The sequence below is a fragment of the Lolium perenne genome, chromosome 7, assembly GCF_019359855.2.
Source record: "Lolium perenne isolate Kyuss_39 chromosome 7, Kyuss_2.0, whole genome shotgun sequence".
Taxonomy (NCBI): Eukaryota; Viridiplantae; Streptophyta; class Magnoliopsida; order Poales; family Poaceae; genus Lolium; species Lolium perenne.
The window spans coordinates 267,545,753-267,563,488 of NC_067250.2; the positions used below are offsets into that span (position 1 = coordinate 267,545,753).

Here is a 17,736-nt window from a genome sequence, read left to right on the forward strand (position 1 = left end):
TACCAACATGGTAGGCTTGAGGAAATAAAAGAAGAAAAGAATAAGAGGGAGATAAAGAGATACTTTGGTATTCAAAATATTTGGTAAACCTTAATGGCTCAACCATTTGAGAAGGTAAACCATCTCAAGATCATAAAACATGTGCATTGATAAAATAGAATAAGAGAGGTAGGTTTAACAACCATAATAGAAATTTTGGCATGACCTATTGAAAGATGGATCAAGTAGAGGGATAGGTTTAGGCTTGTTAGCTTTTCTTGGAACATCACAAGAGTGAGGGGATGAACCAAGAGAGAGGAAGAAGAAGAACAACAACAAGCAAACAAAAGCGAAGCCAAAACGAAATGCAATTTTATAAAAGCCAAAGGTGGTGATATGCATGGATGCAACATGATGAGATGATAACAATGCAAGAAAAGTACAAAGGGGTCTATGTATTACTCTTGGGATGTTACACAATGGCAAAGCCTCAAAGGGCAAAGCCACTAGTGGTGACCGCACGGGGCCAAACGATCACTATGCATTATTTGTTGATTATTATGATGATGTCTATGCTAACTATGTTGTCCCTCCTAATGGCTATGCTTATAGAGAGTACTCAATTTGGGTACCAAAAGATATTGTTGCCATTGCAAAGGAACCCATTAATCGATGGGTTCCTAAATCCTCTACTTGATTTTGTAGGGGTATTCCTCCGGTGGTCCAAAATGGGTGTTTGATAGTGGATGCACCAATCATATGACCGGAGGAAAAGGTGTGCTTGATCAATTCATTGAAGATATCAACAAGAAGTCAAGCAACACCTTTGGTGACAACTCAAAGGGAAAGGTACTTGGATATGGCAAGGTAGCAATCTCTAAGGACTTGTGCCTTGAGACGGTTATGCTTGTTGAACACCTTGGCTATAACTTACTTTCTATATATCATCTTGCCGATGCCGGTTACAATTCATATTTCACTAAATATTATGTGCAAGTCTTTAGGAGTGACAATCTCAAATTGGTCCTTGTTGGATATGTGGAGAACAACCTTTACGTGGTTGACCTCTCGAAAGAGAGCCCCTCTTTCTCCACATGTCTAATGGCGGCCAAGCATGACGAAGGTTGGTTGTGGCATCGCCGCCTTGGTCATGTTAACATGAGGAATCTTAAACAACTCCTAGAGGGTGAGCATATTGTGGGACTAACCGGCATTTCTTTTGAGAAAGATCGTGTTTGTAGTGCATGTGTAGCCGGAAAGCAACTCAAGAAGAAGCATCCCATCAAGAGTATTGTTACCACATCTAGGCCTTTGGAGCTCCTTCATTTGGATCTCTTTGGGCCATCACATTATGATACTCTTGGTGGGAGCAAGTATGGACTTGTCATTGTTGATGATTACTCAAGATACTCTTGGGTCTTTCTCCTTAAGTCTAAGGACGAGACCCATAGAGAGTTCATCACCTTCGCCAAGAAAGCTCAACGTACGTATGAATCCGAGATCAAGGCAATTAGGACCGACAATGGCACCGAGTTCAAGAACTACACTATGCAAGAGTTTGTTGATGATGAGGGCATCAAGCATGAGTTTTCGGCGCCATACACCCCTCAACAAAACGGTGTTGTTGAAAGGAAGAACCGGACTATCATTGAGATGGCAAGAACCATGTTGAGTGAATTCAACTCACCCCACAACTTTTGGGGAGAAGCCATCTCTACGGCCGTCCACTACTCCAACCGGCTCTTCCTCCGTCCCCTCCACAACAAAACCCCATACGAGCTCCTTACCGGTAACAAGCCTAACGTCATGTACATTCGTGTTTTTGGATGCAAATGTCTTGTTAAAAACAACAAAGGAAAGCTCGGTAAATTTGAAACTAGAACCATAGAGGGTATATTTGTTGGATATGCGGAGAACTCTCACGCCTATAGATACTACAACCGGTCCACCGGGACTATTGAAGTATCTTGTGACGTGGTGTTCTTGGAGGATAATGGCTCCCAAGTGGAGCAAGTTGTTCCATGTGTTGCAGGTAATGATGATGATCCATCTAGTGCCATCAAGCATATGGGCATTGGACACATCCGGCCCATGGAGGTTCATAATGATGATCAAGATGATGGAGTAGATGTTTCAAGCACGCCACAAGTGGAGCCTAGTGATACGTCTCCGACGTATCGATAATTTCTTATGTTCCATGCCACATTATTGATGATATCTACATGTTTTATGCATATTTTATGTCATATTTATGCGTTTTCCGGAACTAACCTATTGACGAGATGCCGAAGGGTCGATTCTTTGTTCTGCTGTTTTGGTTTGAGAAATCCTAGTAAGGAAATATTCTCGGAATCGGATGAAATCAACGCCCGACATCTTAGAATCCCCGGAAGCATCCAGAACACCCGAGAGTCGCCAGAGGGGGGCCACAGGCCCACCAGATGGTAGGCCGGCGCGGCCTGGGGGTGGCCCGCGCCCCCTAGCGTGTCGTCGCCTCGTTGACCTTCTGACGCCGCCTCTTCGCCTATAAGAAGCCCCTCGACCTAAAACCTCGATACGGAAAAGCCACAGTACGAGAAACCTTCCAGAGCCGCCGCCATCGCGAAGCCAAGATGCGGGGACGAAGTCTCTGTTCCGGCACGCCGCCGGGACGGGGAAGTGCCCCGGAAGGCTCCTCCATCGACACCACCGCCATCTCCATCAACGCTGCTGTCTCCCATGAGGAGGGAGTAGTTCTCCATCGAGGCTCGGGGCTGTACCGGTAGCTATGTGGTTCATCTCTCTCCTATGTACTTCAATACAATAATCTCATGAGCTGCCTTACATGATTGAGATTCATATGATGATGCTTGTAATCTAGATGTCGTTATGCTAGTCAAGTGAATTTTACTTATGTGATCTCAGGAGACTCCTTGTCCCACGTGTGTAAAGTTGACAATGTTTTCACCGTGTGGGTATCTTATGCTATATTTAAAAGAATACTTATTCACTTTGTTATGAGTGGCATAGTGAAGTGCTTATTTATATCTCTTTATGATTGAAATGTGTTTTGTATCACAATATATCTACATGATACTCTAGTGATGTTATTAAAGTAGTTTTATTCCTCCTGCACGGTGTAATGGTGACAGTGTGTGCATCTGTGTTAGTACTTGGCGTAGGCTATGATTATGATCTCTTGTAGATTATGAAGTTAACTATTGCTATGATGGTATTGATGTGATCTATGCCTCCTTTCGTAGCGTGAAGGTGACAGTGTGCATGCTACGTTAGTACTTGGTTTAGTTGTGTTGATCTGTCGTGCACTCTAAGGTTATTTAAATATGAACATCGAATATTGTGGAGCTTGTTAACTCCGGCATTGAGGGTTCGTGTAATCCTACACGATTAGTGGTGTTCATCATCCAACAAGAGGGTGTAGAGTATGCATTTATCTATTACATTATGTGATCAAAGTTGAGAGTGTCCACTAGTGAAAGTATGATCCCTAGGCCTTGTTCCTAAATACATTATCGATGCTTGTTTCTTGTTTCTTTGCGTTACTCTTTGCTGCGTTACTACTGCTTGTTTACTGTCCTGGGCAAAGCATTTTTCTGGTGCCGTTGCTACTACTTATTTATACCACCTGTATTTCACTATCTCTTCGCCGAACTAGTGCACCTATTAGGTGTGTTGGGGACACAAGAGACTTCTTGTTTTGTGGTTGCAGGGTTGCATGAGAGGGATATCTTTGACCTCTTCCTCCCTGAGTTCGATAAACCTTGGGTGATCCACTTAAGGGAAAACTTGCTGCTGTTCTACAAACCTCTGCTCTTGGAGGCCCAACACTGTCTACAGGAAAAGGAGGGGGCGTAGACATCACCTAGCTCAACTCAAGTCGAACCATCAAGTGCAACTCAAGAACCATCCTCTACTCAAGATGAGTCACAATCCGAAGAACAAGAAGAAGATCCTCATTCCACGGAGCAAGACCATGATGATGATCAAGAAACATCCTCAACTCATGATCAAGCTCAAGTGGTTCCTCATGATCAAGTACTAGCAAGAGATGAATTCATTGATCATGAAGGGACCGTTCGGAAGATCAAGGCCGCTACAAGGGCAAGTGACACGAAAGTGGATCAAGTCCTTGGTAGCATCTCAAGAGGAGTGGTAACTCGTAGACACCATGCATTACTTATCACTTATTGTCAACATCATGCTTTTGTGTCTAGTTTTGAACCACTTAAGGTACATGAAGCCTTGGTCGATCCGGATTGGGTAATTGCCATGCAAGAAGAATTGGAGTGTTTCACTCGTAATGAAGTATGGTCTCTAGTTGAGAGACCCAAGGATCATCGCATCAATGTCATTGGGACCAAATGGGTATTCAAGAACAAGCAAGATGAGAATGGCATTGTCATACGAAACAAAGCAAGGTTAATGGCGCAAGGGTTTGCCCAAATAGAAGGTATGGATTTTGAGGATACCTTTGCGCCGGTAGCCCGTCTTGAAGCTATTCGTCTTTTGCTTGCATTTGCATCTTTCCACAATTTCAAATTATACCAAATGGATGTGAAAAGTGCATTTTTGAATGGTCCCCTAAAAGAAACCGCATATGTGGCTCAACCCCCGGGTTTCGAAGACCCATGCCGACCCAACCACGTGTATTTACTCCATAAGGCACTCTACGGTCTCAAGCAAGCTCCACGTGCTTGGTATGAGTTCCTTAGGGATTTCTTACTACATGATGGGTTTTGCATGGGTACGATCGATTCCACCCTTTTCACCAAGCGGGTTAAAGGGGGTGGCCTCTTTATATGTCAAATATATGTTGATGATATTATCTTTGGTGGAACTAACCCCAATCATAACAAAGCTTTTGAGCTATTGATGACTAGGAAATTTGAGATGTCCATGATGGGAGAGTTGAAGTTCTTTCTAGGCTTCCAAGTGAGGCAACTTGCAAAAGGCACCTTCATCTCTCAAGAAAAGTATGTGAGGGACATGCTCAAGAAATTCAACATGACCAATGCGAGTCCAATGAAGACACCCATGCCCGTAAAGGGGCAACTTGGTTCATGTGACGGTGAGAAGGATGTGGACATAAAGGTATACCGCTCCATGATAGGATCCTTGCTCTACCTTTGTGCCTCTAGGCCGGATATCATGCTAAGTGTAGGGATGTGTGCTCGTTTTCAATCCGCTCCCAAGGAGAGCCATTTAGTGGCGGTCAAACGGATACTAAGATACCTTGTTCTCACTCCTACTCTCGGGCTATGGTATCCAAAGGGGTCAACCTTTGAACTCATTGGCTATTCGGATTCCGATTGGGCTGGTGATAAGGTTGATCGGAAGTCTACCTCCGGGGCTTGCCAATTTATTGGCCGGTCATTGGTGAGTTGATCATCCAAGAAACAAAACTCCACCGCCCTATCCACCGCCAAAGCCGAATACATATCCGCGGCATCTTGTTGCACTCAATTGTTATGGATGAAGCAAACCTTGAAAGACTATGGTGTGTATCTTGGTACGGTGCCTCTTCTTTGTGACAATGAAAGTGCAATAAAGATCGCCAACAACCCGGTTCAACATTTTCGCACCAAACATATTGACATTCGCCATCACTTCCTACGTGATCATGTTGCCAATAAGGATATTGATCTCACTCATGTGGGAACAACCTACCAATTGGCGGACATTTTCGCTAAGCCTTTGGATGAAGCCCGCTTTGTTAACTTGAGAGGAGAACTTGGTATTCTTGATCCTAAAAACTTGGATTGATTAACTTCTTGCACTATATTCTTGCATTTATCTTGCTATCTAGCTTAGAGGCATAGCACATATGGGGATGGTCATCCTACCATGTCTTGGTATGATGCATACCTATGTGTGCAACATAAATAGACCCAATGTCATTATATGGACCCAAGCATGTCTCTTCGCGGTCACATGACATTTGCGCTTTCACATAGGGGGAGTAATCCCCCGCCCCTCATTGAGCCTTCATTACAACTTGATTTGACTATATAAGGCCAAATGATCTTATTGCAAACATCATTTCCAAAATGACTTATGATTCTTGATATATACTTCGAATCATGCCCATTGTTGCTATTCACATCTTATTTGGATTTTTCTCTCCAATGGGTATGCCTAGAGAACTTTGTGTTTCCAACCCCATGTCCATGCTCATCTCATCATCATCATCTATCTATCTATATGTACATGTCATCATTTGAGCACTCACACGCGTTTACACAAAGCATAGGGGCAAAAACGAGGCAAAATTAGACAAACCTGGGCTGGCCGGTCCCTGGCCCGGTTGGACCAGGTCCCTGACCGGACGGTCCGGTTGACCGGGCGCCAACCGGGTCCTGAGCCGGGTCAGCCGGCGCCAGTCGATCGGCCGGGCGCCCGACGCCGCCGCGCGACCTACTATATATTGGGAAGGGATACCCCTTGGGGTCATCTTCCCCATTGTTCCCCAACCTCCACACTCCATGGCCGGCGCCCTGACCATCTCCACCACAGCCTAGGTCCTTCCCACCACTAGTTTCTCCCCAAACTACACCCAACCGTAGATCGGGATCTCTCAAGCTTCTTCACCGAAGGATTTGGTCCTTCTCAAGCTCGTTTTGGAGATCTTGGGGATTTGGCCCTCAAGCCCTCTTCACGTGTTCTTCTTGCTCACTTGGGCAACAAGGACAATGTCATCGGGTAAATCTCCCTTCCATTCCCTCTCCTTCTTGCTTTCCCTCTCCCATTGCCACATGTTGAGGAAAGTTGAGAAAAATTAGGGTTAGGGTTTGTAAGTCCTCATGCCTTTAGAGTGTCTCACACCACAATGCACTTACTCCACTATATTGCTATAGTCTATATTCAAGTTTATGAGTTTTTGCATGAATTTGTGGTAGAAAATCTGGGCAAAACTTCACACCTCGTGAGATCCAGGTCACCAGCCCGGTCGGCCGGCCGCTCAACCGGCGGCCCGGCGTCTGGCCCGATCAGCCGGGCGCCAAACAGCTTGTCCGGTCTGCTGCCAGTTGGACCGGCTGTGCGCAAGGTTGCCGATTTTCGCACAATCTCATCACTACACTTGGATATATGCTATGCTCTTTTGGTTTCCCTCTTACTGATGACATGTACACTTACCCCACTGCTATCCTTGCTCTACTTTCTCATTCACAGGTAGTTGGAGTGGTGAGCCACACCGTGGCAATGTTGCCAAAAGAGGAAGGACTGCCGATCCTCCCCGCCGTTCTAGTAGTCGTGCACCCCCTCAAGCTCATCAAGGTACTGACATTGGCAGCTCAGCTCGGGGTAGATCCAAGTCTGTTGCTAGCAAGAAAAAGGATAAGCATGTCGCCCAAGAGGATGATGAGATAGTACCAACTATCAATGTTGGCAATGCAAACCATGTTGAGTGGCAGGAATGGAGGACAGTGAATCCGTATCGCTTTGAGAAACCGACTTACACTCGTGGGGACAAGGCCTTCTGGACCAAGACACAAGCAGCCCTCTGGGATGGTTACTATGATTCTCATGAGTTTATGAAGCATGGTAATATTGTATCACCCAAGGCCATCAATCCTGACGAGCTTGCCTTGCATGACGCCACGAAGTACCGCTTTGTGGTTCAAACCTTGAAGGGTATGGGATTGTATGACCTTGTGTGCCTCAAGCCTGATGATACCCAAGACGATCCTACCTTTGTCCTCCTTGTCCGTCGGTTTCTTGCACCGTCTTCTTCCATGATGATGCGGACCGCACTCTCACCTGGATGACCGGCAAGGAGAAGTACTCATGCTCCTACTCTCAGTTCCGTGCAGCCATGGGTTGTGGTGATGACAGTGTTCCAGGGTACAAGATTCATTCACGGTCCAAGCTTACTAAGGGTGACATCTCCTTCTGCTATCCTGCGAACCCTACGCCTGGACCTCCCACTATCTCTGGGATGTACTACTCCTATCTGGTACTTGCCAAGATGTTCCGTGAGAGCCTCATCAGCAAGTCTGGCGACTCCAGTGAAGTCCGGAACTATCACCTCAACTTGATGTACTATTGTCATCCTGACAGGGTAAGGAAGATTGATGGCTGTGATCTTATCTACTGTGAACTGAAGAGAGCAATTATGGACCGCATGACTCCCAACTACGCTCAGTATGTTCAGCGGCTCATCAACTACATTGTTCCCGCTCCTCAGAACGTTCTTGGTGAAAGAGTCATCATGGACCCTTTCAGGTTCCCCATTCAGGAGGCCACTCGTCCAGACGTTCCCTCCATGATGCCCACCACTGAGCGCCATTCCAAGGCACACCATGATCATGATGCTAGCTCCAGTCACTCTCGGTGCTCCCAGCATGGGGCCGCTCGATTCTTCTCCAGCATGTGGCAAATGTGCAAGAACAGCAATGATGTTGCACATCAGACCCTTACTATGACCCAGGAGACACGGAGGCGCCAGACTGAGTTCATGGCCTCTAGGAACCACCCTGTTCCTCCTCCTGGACCTGAGATGGAGCCTGTGGTAGCACCTCAGTGGGAGATGCCTCCTCTTACCGATGAGATGATCCAGAACTTTGACTTCTCCGTCTACGCTCATGGTGCTCTCCCTACTAGGCCTGCTCGTGCTCCCACTCCTGCTGATGATGATGATGGTGGTGATGACGATGAGGTTGATGCGGCTGCACGCGATGGTGATGGCGAGAGCTCCTCCTCGATCGGGCTTGGTCACTACTGATGGGTGCGATAGCATCTCTCCTCTTTTCTTCGCCTTTTTGGTGTTCCGGTGCCAAAGGGGGAGAAGAGAGTAGAGTCTAGGACCACGGGGTTCTTTGATTACCACGGGGTTCTTTGATTACCACAAGCCATGGGAGTTGCTTTATTTGGATTTTATATGGCTTGTGCTTGTTTACTTTGAGTTTTTCAAGAACCATTTGCTATCTCCAATAATTCGTGTATGGATGTGTATGGACGACTATTATGTGTGCTACTCTATGTTACGATGATTATGTGTACTATGCTTATATATCTTGATATGCACATCTCCATACCATGCTTGTTTCCTAAAGATATTGGGGGAGCTTCTCATGTTTCACAAATGGTGCACTTTGCATTCAAACGCAAATTCTCCAAGTGCACACATTATGGGGGAGCTGTCGTAATATCTTATATGGAATCAAGGTTTAGAGCTTATCATAATATCTATTTGTGACTCTAGCTCGGTTTGTCATCGTATACCAAAAAGGGGGAGATTGTAAGGGTATTTTACCCTTATCCATTATTTTGGTAATGATGACACCGTGCTAAAGTATTTGGCCTAATATGTTTATAAAGATAATCTCAGGTATTAGGCAATGAGGCGTAAATGGTGTATCAAAGGAACAAGAAGGCTAAAGGAGACCCCCCACTTCGACAACAATCAAAAAGGGTCTACAGGAAAAATCCGGTCTGCAGCCCGGTCCAACCGGGCCAGCAACCGGCCAGTCCGGCGTGCTGGCCGGTCAACCGGGCGCCAACCGGGCTTCAAACGAAGAGCCAGCAGATCCGGTTGCCGCCCGGTCAGCCGGGCTACTGACCAGCAGGTCCGGCGCTCCGTCCGGTCAACCGGGCGCCAACCGGGCTTCAAACGAAGAGCCAGCAGATCCGGTTGCCGCCTGGTCAACCGGGCTACTGACCGGCGGGTCCGGCGCTCCGTCCGGTCGACCGGGCGCCAACCGGGCGCCAACCAGCCACCAACCGAAGGAGCGCCAGGATGACGCAAAGGAGATCCGGTCGCTGATCCGGTCTGACCGGCCTCACGACCGGGCTGTCCGGTCTGTGGTCCGGTCAACCGGGTTTGTCGAGGAAAATGCTGAGGTGGCAAGTTGCAACGGCCAGATTTTGAAGAACACTATAAATACCCCTTCTCCTACCTTGGAAGGGTTAGGCAACATACTACAAGCTGTTCTTGAGCTCTCTCTCTCTTACTCCATTATTAGAAACACCAAAAGCCTCCGATCTCCCTCCTCCTCCACCCAAACTCAAATCCCTCCGGGGAATCACTAGAGGAGGACCCGATCTACTGTTCTACCAAGCCAAATCTCATTCCCCCTTGTATTCATCGAGAAGCTTGCTTCCTAGGGTTCCTTGGAAACCCTAGGTGGGCAAGAGGAGTCCGGAAGCATCCGGGCTGTGGATTTGCTCCGGGCAAGATTGTGAAGGTTTGGAGGCTACCTCAAAGTCTACCACAAGTGAGTGAGCTATTTCTTCGTGGGATAGGCTCCGGAGAATAGGGTGAGCCTTCGTGGCGTGGGGAATCCTTCGTGGGACCTCCACCCCTCCAAACGTGACGTACCTTGTTGCAAAGCAAGGGAACACGGGAATACATCCTCGTCTCCGCGTGCTATCGGTTATCTCTAACCGAACTCCTTACTTGTGATTTAAACTGCCTGAGAGAGCCTTCGTGCTCGAGATAGTTGTATCTTCATATAGGTTGCTTCATCTAGTTTGCATTAGGCTCACCTTTATATTCCGCAAAGCCTAATATTACAAAGAAAGGATTAAAATCTGTAGAAACCTATTCACCCTCCCTATAGGTTTACCATCTCTATACTTTCACATCTTTCTAGTCTCGTTTCCAACGCGATGGACAGTCCGGCCGAATTGCAGCGGACTGTCTGGGGCTGACTATCTGGACGTTCGTCACGCCGTCACGCCGCCGTCAACCATACCGGTACGGATCTACGAGAACTTGCTGAGGCTCGTGTCGTCCAGCTTCGTCTCACAGTGTCTCGTGGTTGCCCATCACCACCTTGTCGCCCCTCCCGCCCCGCCGCCACGACCGCCATTGCGCGGTTAAATCGCCACCAATAATCCACGTACATACATAATTATATACATACGTACGCGGCGATCATACGGGTTTTGTATAGGGCTACGTATACCCGTTTAATATTAAACGAAGGACTATCAAGCGATCTCAACCGTCCTTATATCCAACTTTGATTTGAGTTTAGGGGAGGGGGTTGTATCGGAGCAAACGCCTATGTGCAAAAGGTTGTACTACCATAGGTTACTTTGCACAATGTGGGCTATTTTCTCTAGCTAGTAAACAGAAGACTTGTACTAGCCCTTTTTCTTTTGAAAATCGGAAACAACAATTTAAAATTTCAAAAAAATCTGAACAATAGTTCCAGATGTTGACATTGATTAATTCAATCGGCGTGCAATAGATCAATGTCTAAACTCTCATCTCCATCTCAGATCACTTTCTCAGCGCAATTTATTTTGAACCATGTATCCCAACCCAGAATCCACCCGCATGATCATAACTCGCATAATTTATCTCTGAGCCTTGTATCCCATACCAGCTTGAGTGTATACCGCTGCCGACCAACCCGGTGGCTATGCGATGTCGTGCTGGCGAGCCTGACATACCGGTGGCTTCCTGTGCGGCTAATTGGAGAATTCGAAGTGTCGTTCGTTGGTATATTGACCTTTGATCCAATAGTTCGATCATATGTGTTGAAGATAATTGCTAAGCCCTCCTCCATAAGTTCGGACTTTTGGTTCAACTGACTAGTGCAACAATTTTTCATGGTATGCCAAGAGATTTCAAGTTCAAAACCCTGCTCACGCAGCATTAAAAATAAAAAGAAAAAAACATTCTACGGTCTGCACCGAATCCAGGCTAAGGATAAAAATAGCCTAAAAGTGAGGGAGAGTGTTAAATATAAATACATTGTCTAGTCTAACCCCGGAGGCTGCTGCATATAGGCTGTCTCCTCCAACACACCATGAAGGAATGCATTGCTGATGTCGACTTGTCGAAGATGCCAATCACGCGAGGCAGCGAGAGAGAGCACGAGGCGGACTGTCGCGGGTTTGACAACAGGACTGAAAGTGTCGAGGTAGTCAATGCCATATTGCTGCGTGAAACCTCGAGCCACGAGCCGCGCCTTGTACTTGTCGATGGAGCCGTCCGCGTGTTGTTTCAGCTTATACACCCATTTGCAGCTGATGATGTTCTGTCCCGGAGGCCGTGGCACAAGAGTCCAGGTTGCGTTGTCATGCAACGCCTGAACCTCTGCCTCCATAGCAGACCGCCAGTGCGGGTCGGCGAGAGCCACGCGATAAGAAGTCGGCTTGACGAGGAACGCGCGGCGCCGGGGATCGTAGCGGATAGTGCCGTCAGTTGGTTTGAGCGGCTTGCTGATCTTGTTGTGGAGGCGCGTGACGGGGCGGGTCGATGACGAAACCGGCTCGGGAGGCACGGTAGACGCGGGTGGCGCTGGACGCGACGAAGTCGATGAGGGCGACGCGTCACTGGGTGGAGGCGACGGTGCATCAGCATGTTGTGTCGAGGACGATGGTGCAGCAGGAGCAGACGTGTGCGTCGTACACGGAGGCTCGGACACGCGCGGCTCGCATGCGAGGATGGGCTGGCGCATTGTTTCCGCAGCAGGTGTCGAGGAACCCGGGGCGGACGGCCCAGGTGCATGGCCGCGAGTCACAGGGACATGCAGATAGACGTGCTCTGCGTCAAGCATAGGTGCAGCTCGCTGCGAGGGAGCATGCGACGGAGCAGGCGTGCTTGCTGGACCTGAAACAGGAACAGAACTGCTCATGGCAGGATTAGTAGGTTCCAAAAGAGTGAGGTTGTAATTTCGCACGCGATCGTCATATAGTACCGGCTCAGATTGAGGAAAATGAGATGGTGGGGAAGCGGAAGGTGACGCCGAGATAGAGTCGGCGCCAAAAGGAAAAACTGCTTCATCAAAAATAACATCGCGGGAAATATAAATGCGTCCGGTGGATCTATCAAGACATTTGTATCCCTTATGCATGGAGCTATATCCGAGAAAAACACATTGGCGAGAGCGAAACTCAAGTTTTCGAGTGTTATAGGGACGGAGGTTTGGCCAACATGCACTCCCAAAGGAGCGGAGGAAGGTGTAATCTGGTTGTTCATGGAAAAGGCGAAAAAGAGGCGAATCATTTTTCAGTGTGCGAGTAGGCATGCGGTTAATTAGATAAACAGCAGTGAGAAATGCCTCATCCCAAAACCGAACTGGAAGAGAGGAATGGGCAAGAAGAGCGATGCCTGTTTCGACGATATGCCTATGTTTTCGCTCGGCGATGCCATTTTGTGAGGAGGTATGGGGACAAGAAACTCGGTGAAGAATACCTTCATCATGAAAGAATTTATTAAGGCGATGATATTCCCCTCCCCAGTCGGATTGAACAGCAAGAATTTTGGAATTAAATAAGCGCTCGACATGCTTTTGGAAGGAATAAAAAGCTTGCTCAACATCAGATTTTCGTTTAAGCAAATAGATCCAAGTGAAACGACTAAAATCATCCAAGAAACTCACATAATATTTAAAACCACCAACCGAAGTAACAGCAGGTCCCCAGACATCCGAATGAATAAGTTCAAGAGGACTAGTGGTTACATGAGTAGAACGACTAAAAGGTAATTGGTGCACTTTTGCACGTTGACACGCATCACAAATAGACGACTCAAGCGATGGTGCACAAGCTATTTTATTTGTTCTAAGGACTGACTCGACGACGCTTTTGGAGGGATGACCGAGCCTTTCATGCCAACGATCCGAGGAGACCTTGATGCTTGAGAGACCATGACGAATGGACGCTAAAACGGAAGATGTGGAGCTTGGCACCGGGTAGAGACCATCATGGCATTTACCGCGAAGAAGAACCCTCCTCGTGGCTCGATCCTTAACAAAAAAATGAAACGGATGGAATTCAACAAAAGCGTCATTATCATATGCAAGCTTGTGGACAGAAAGAAGGTGTTTGCTGAGTCGGGGAACATGTAAGACATGATTGAGATGCAATGGTTTAGAATAGCCGGTAATAGATGAACGACCAACGTGAGAAATGTGCAAACCTTGCCCATTGGCGACCTGAACCGTATCCTTGCCGGAGTAGCGTTCATTCATGTGCAGACGATCGAGATCGCTTGTCAGGTGGTCGGTGGCGCCGGAGTCCATGTACCAGTTGGTGTCGACGGCGTAGGAGCTAGGACTAGCCTGGGCGGAGTTGCCAGACCGGTCGCCACGGTCGCGGTTGTCCTCCGGCTGGAACGCATGGTTGAAACGCTGACGGCAACGAAGGGCGTCGTGGCCGTACTTGGAGCAGACCTGGCACTTGGGGCCGTTACGACGCTGCTGGCCGCCGTTGCCGTTGCGTCGCTGCTGCTGCTGCTGGCCTGGGCGGCCACCGCCCTGGCCACCACCTCCTTGGCCGTTCTGGCCTCCCTGGACCTGCCCGCCGCGAGGAGCACCGCGGTTGCCATCCGGGTGACGTGCGACGGAGTTGGCGGAGGAGTGGATGTCACCCGCGGCGGCCTGCTGCTCGAGGCGGAGCTCGGCGCCGATGAGGTAGGCGTAGAAGCTGTTGAGGCTGACCGCGTCGTCGCGAGTGGTGAGGGAGGCGACGAGCGGTTCGTACTCTGGCCCGAGGCCAGCCAGCATGTAGCCGAGCACCTCGTCGTCCTTGAGCGGGGACCCGATGGATGCCATGGAGTCCGCGAGAGCCTTGACCCGGTTGAAGTACTCGGCGGCGCTGAGGTCCTTCTTCCGGGTGTTGCTGAGCTGAAAACGAATCTGCATCACACGCGCTCTGTTCTGGGAGGAGAACATGGCATGGAGCGATGCCCACACACCCGCGGAGGTGGTGAGCTGGGTCATCTGCCCCACAAGATCCTCGGACATGGAGCCGAGAAGGGCGATGAGGACGAGCTGGTCCTGTTGATACCAGCGCAGAAACGCCGGATTGGCGACCTGGCGGACAGCGTCGCCGGTGCCTTCGGTGAGGGTCGGCGAAGGGGCGACGATGGTGCCGTCGACGTAGCCGAACAAGTGTGCCGCATGTAGGGCGGGCACCGCCTGCGTCTTCCACAGGAGGAAGTTCCCCCGGTTGAGGCGGATGGTGATGAGGCTAGCAATGGAGTGGATGGACACCGCTGGCGCCGGGGCGGCGCCGGGCACGAGAGCGCCAGAGAGCGCATCGGTGGGAGCAGAGTTGGTGCCCATAGCGACGGCGGCGGAAGATGGAAAGAGATCGGAACTAATCTGATACCAAGTACATAAATCTATTTTCATCAGTTCGGGCTGATGTGTGAATTAGTTAGGTGCATACAACTTGAAACCAGAGGTTGAGGGTTCAATACCCAACAAAAGCAATAAAAAAAATTATATTGTGGTCTGCCCCGTTCCTGATGCGCACGTCAAGACTCCAAAAAAAGGAGCATAGACGAAGAGGGAGTGTTAGAGTGTAATAACTGACTCTCTCTTTCTCAGTTCAAACTTTTGGTTGCTGGCTAGAGCATGCAATTCCACATGGTATGAGAACACAAGGTTCTAGGTTCAAATTCTAACCAACGCAATATTTAAAATAAATATTTGCGGCTTTTCTAAAAAAATCCAATCGAAGGATACACGTCTAAAGCCCGTGCGAGATTTGAAAAAAAAAGGCCCACCGGCCTAGACGTGAGGGGGAGGTGTTGAATATAATTGTCTAGCCTTCCTCTATAAAATGGGTCTTATAGGTGAACTGGCTAGAGCATATAATTCCTCGTAAATGTAAAATGTAATTTTGTTGTGTTCCCATCTACTCGTGCGGCCTCAGGCTGGCCAGCTCCGCCATGCGCAGGCTCGCCCGCGGTGACGACAGTAGCGGCGTGAGTGCTGCAACCTACAAGGCTATGCTAGCAGCCGGCCATCTTGCGATCTCGCGCTACGGTCAGTTGACAATGGTGTATAGGTTAACTGCAGCCGTTCCCGGTGATTAGTCACCGCGTTAAATCCCTCCGCATTAACTACACCAAAAGACAGTTTTGCCCCTCTGATCAAGGTACTCTGAGTTCTGGCTCGGTTTTGGAGTTAGTACTCCATGCGCTTAGAGTGGAGTACCAGAGCACAAGACCCATTGGATCAAGGAAAACAGACGCATTGTGTTGAATTTTTTTTTTTTTGAAACGGAGAATCATTGTATGTCGATGATTACAGTTCCGTTAAGTTGCAGAGACTGGACTACAGCTAGAACAGGACAAGTAATGTTGTTGTGAGTTGAGTTCCTACAATAACAAGAGGGCTCAGATCCTAATTCGTAAAGATTGTTTGGCCTGATCTTTCTGTTGATTTAGGGTACTGTAAAAGTCCATTTAATTGAGTAGTGCCTCCTCCCCACATCAATCGGCAGCACCTAGCTAGTTGGAGAAACAATTATTCTGCCAATAGTGTACTTCTTGCACTACAGGAATGGGCGCATACGCCGACGGCCAGCTACCCTCGGTGTATCCACGTCTAGCCCTCGGCGTAGGCTACGCCGACGGCTGCCCTCGGCGTATGGCGTCGGCGTTTAGGTCCCTCGGCATAGACAATATTGCCGTCGGCGTAGCCCGGCCCTCGGCGTAGCACGCTACGCCGACGGCAAAACCGTCGGCATACAAATTTTAAAAATTCGAATTTTCTTTTTTCCAAAAAAAAAAGTCAAAGAAAATTCGAAAAAAATTCTTTTTTTATATGCCGAGGGCTTTGCCGTCGGCGTAGAGTTTTAAAATTTTTAAAATTTTATTTTTTTACACCATTTTTTTTTCTTTTTTTTACATGTTTATCTTTCACCCATACACTTTTAACTCTAAGTACACTTAATCTTAGGTTAAAATACAATCATGGTTAAACTTCCCAGTCGGTCACCCATCTTCACACTACTTCAACCTCAACACGCTTAACTTCTTGGTTCCATTCGGATGAGATTCCCTTAAAGAATTGACGGCTTGCTGATAATAATAGCCTATCAACCCTATTAATTCTTGGACCGTGATGTCACAACTCTTCATTTTTGAATTCCAAACAATTACTTAAGTAAACAATAATGAATATATAAGTAAAAATGATTAATAATATTGAATTCAAATAACAATAAAATGATTTTATTTTTTGGTTTTTTTCTATTTAATATGGAATAATTAATATCTTTAAATCGAAAAATCGAAATTCCACAAATAATATGTCTAAATCGATAAGAAAAATGAGAGGAATCTAAATATAACATCCATATCATCATTTGAACCTAAAAATTAGAGGAATCCAAATATGACGTCCAGTTTGCCATCTGGCCAAAACGGCCCCCTCGGGAGATGCGAAATGGCCGTACCGACTACGCTGGTGCACTGTTCGCCAACACGCTAAACGGAAAAAAAATAGCACATAAAGTGATGTGCTATAGACCTAAAAACATTTTTCGCGGAATTTATTGAGCGATGGAAAGTGTACCCCTATTTCAAATCCGGTCAGTTTCCAGCGGATTCGGCGGGACACCGCAAGAAGCCACAGGGACTCCCAGATAGCTAGCACACACATATGGCATGTAATATGTGGTGCGGAGGCGGTGTCCTACCACTACGCGGAGGTCTCGCGCAATACTAAAATACGCCCCATGTAGCTGCTTCACAAAAAAAAACTCGTTTTGGCACCCCGAAAATGAAAAAACCATCGCCCATGGGTCGAATTGGAAATCCGCTCCCGGGGCCATGCCTTCCTTCCCAGGGACCACGCACGTGTCAAATATGGCCTCGTTCCGACAAACTATGCAGTGTCACGGGTCGTATCCTACTTATTTGCCCTAAAAGCCATAGAACTCCGGACGTGATAGCCCTGTTTGTGAAGGGTTTTCCAAAATAATTGTTTTATTCTAATTCCGTCTTTTGGAGTGGTTACCAGGACACATAAAATGACGCCATGCAGCTCCGCGGGATTTTCTGAC

The 17,736-nt window shown here is 47.8% G+C and overlaps 1 protein-coding gene across 1 annotated transcript; it reads right to left on the reverse strand.

Moving 5' to 3' along the window:
* Nucleotides 1-11,687: 11,687 nt before the first annotated feature.
* On the reverse strand, nt 11,688-15,002 carry LOC139833933 (uncharacterized). Its single transcript, XM_071824308.1, has 2 exons — nt 13,856-15,002; nt 11,688-12,544 (listed from the first exon to the last, which is right to left on the reverse strand). Exons 1-2 carry the CDS (start codon nt 15,000-15,002, stop codon nt 11,688-11,690), a joined length of 2,004 nt encoding a protein of 667 aa, XP_071680409.1.
* Nucleotides 15,003-17,736: the final 2,734 nt, after the last annotated feature.

What these genes read in the sequence shown, in the direction of transcription:
- LOC139833933 (XM_071824308.1), bottom strand. Translation starts at nt 15,002, where the DNA reads ATGGGCACCAACTCTGCTCCCACCGATGCGCTCTCTGGCGCTCTCGTG. An exon ending in TCAGGTCGCCAATGGGCAAG is followed by an intron (nt 12,545 to 13,855) that starts GTTTGCACATTT and finishes TTCCTGTTTCAG; the next exon opens with GTCCAGCAAGCACGCCTGCT.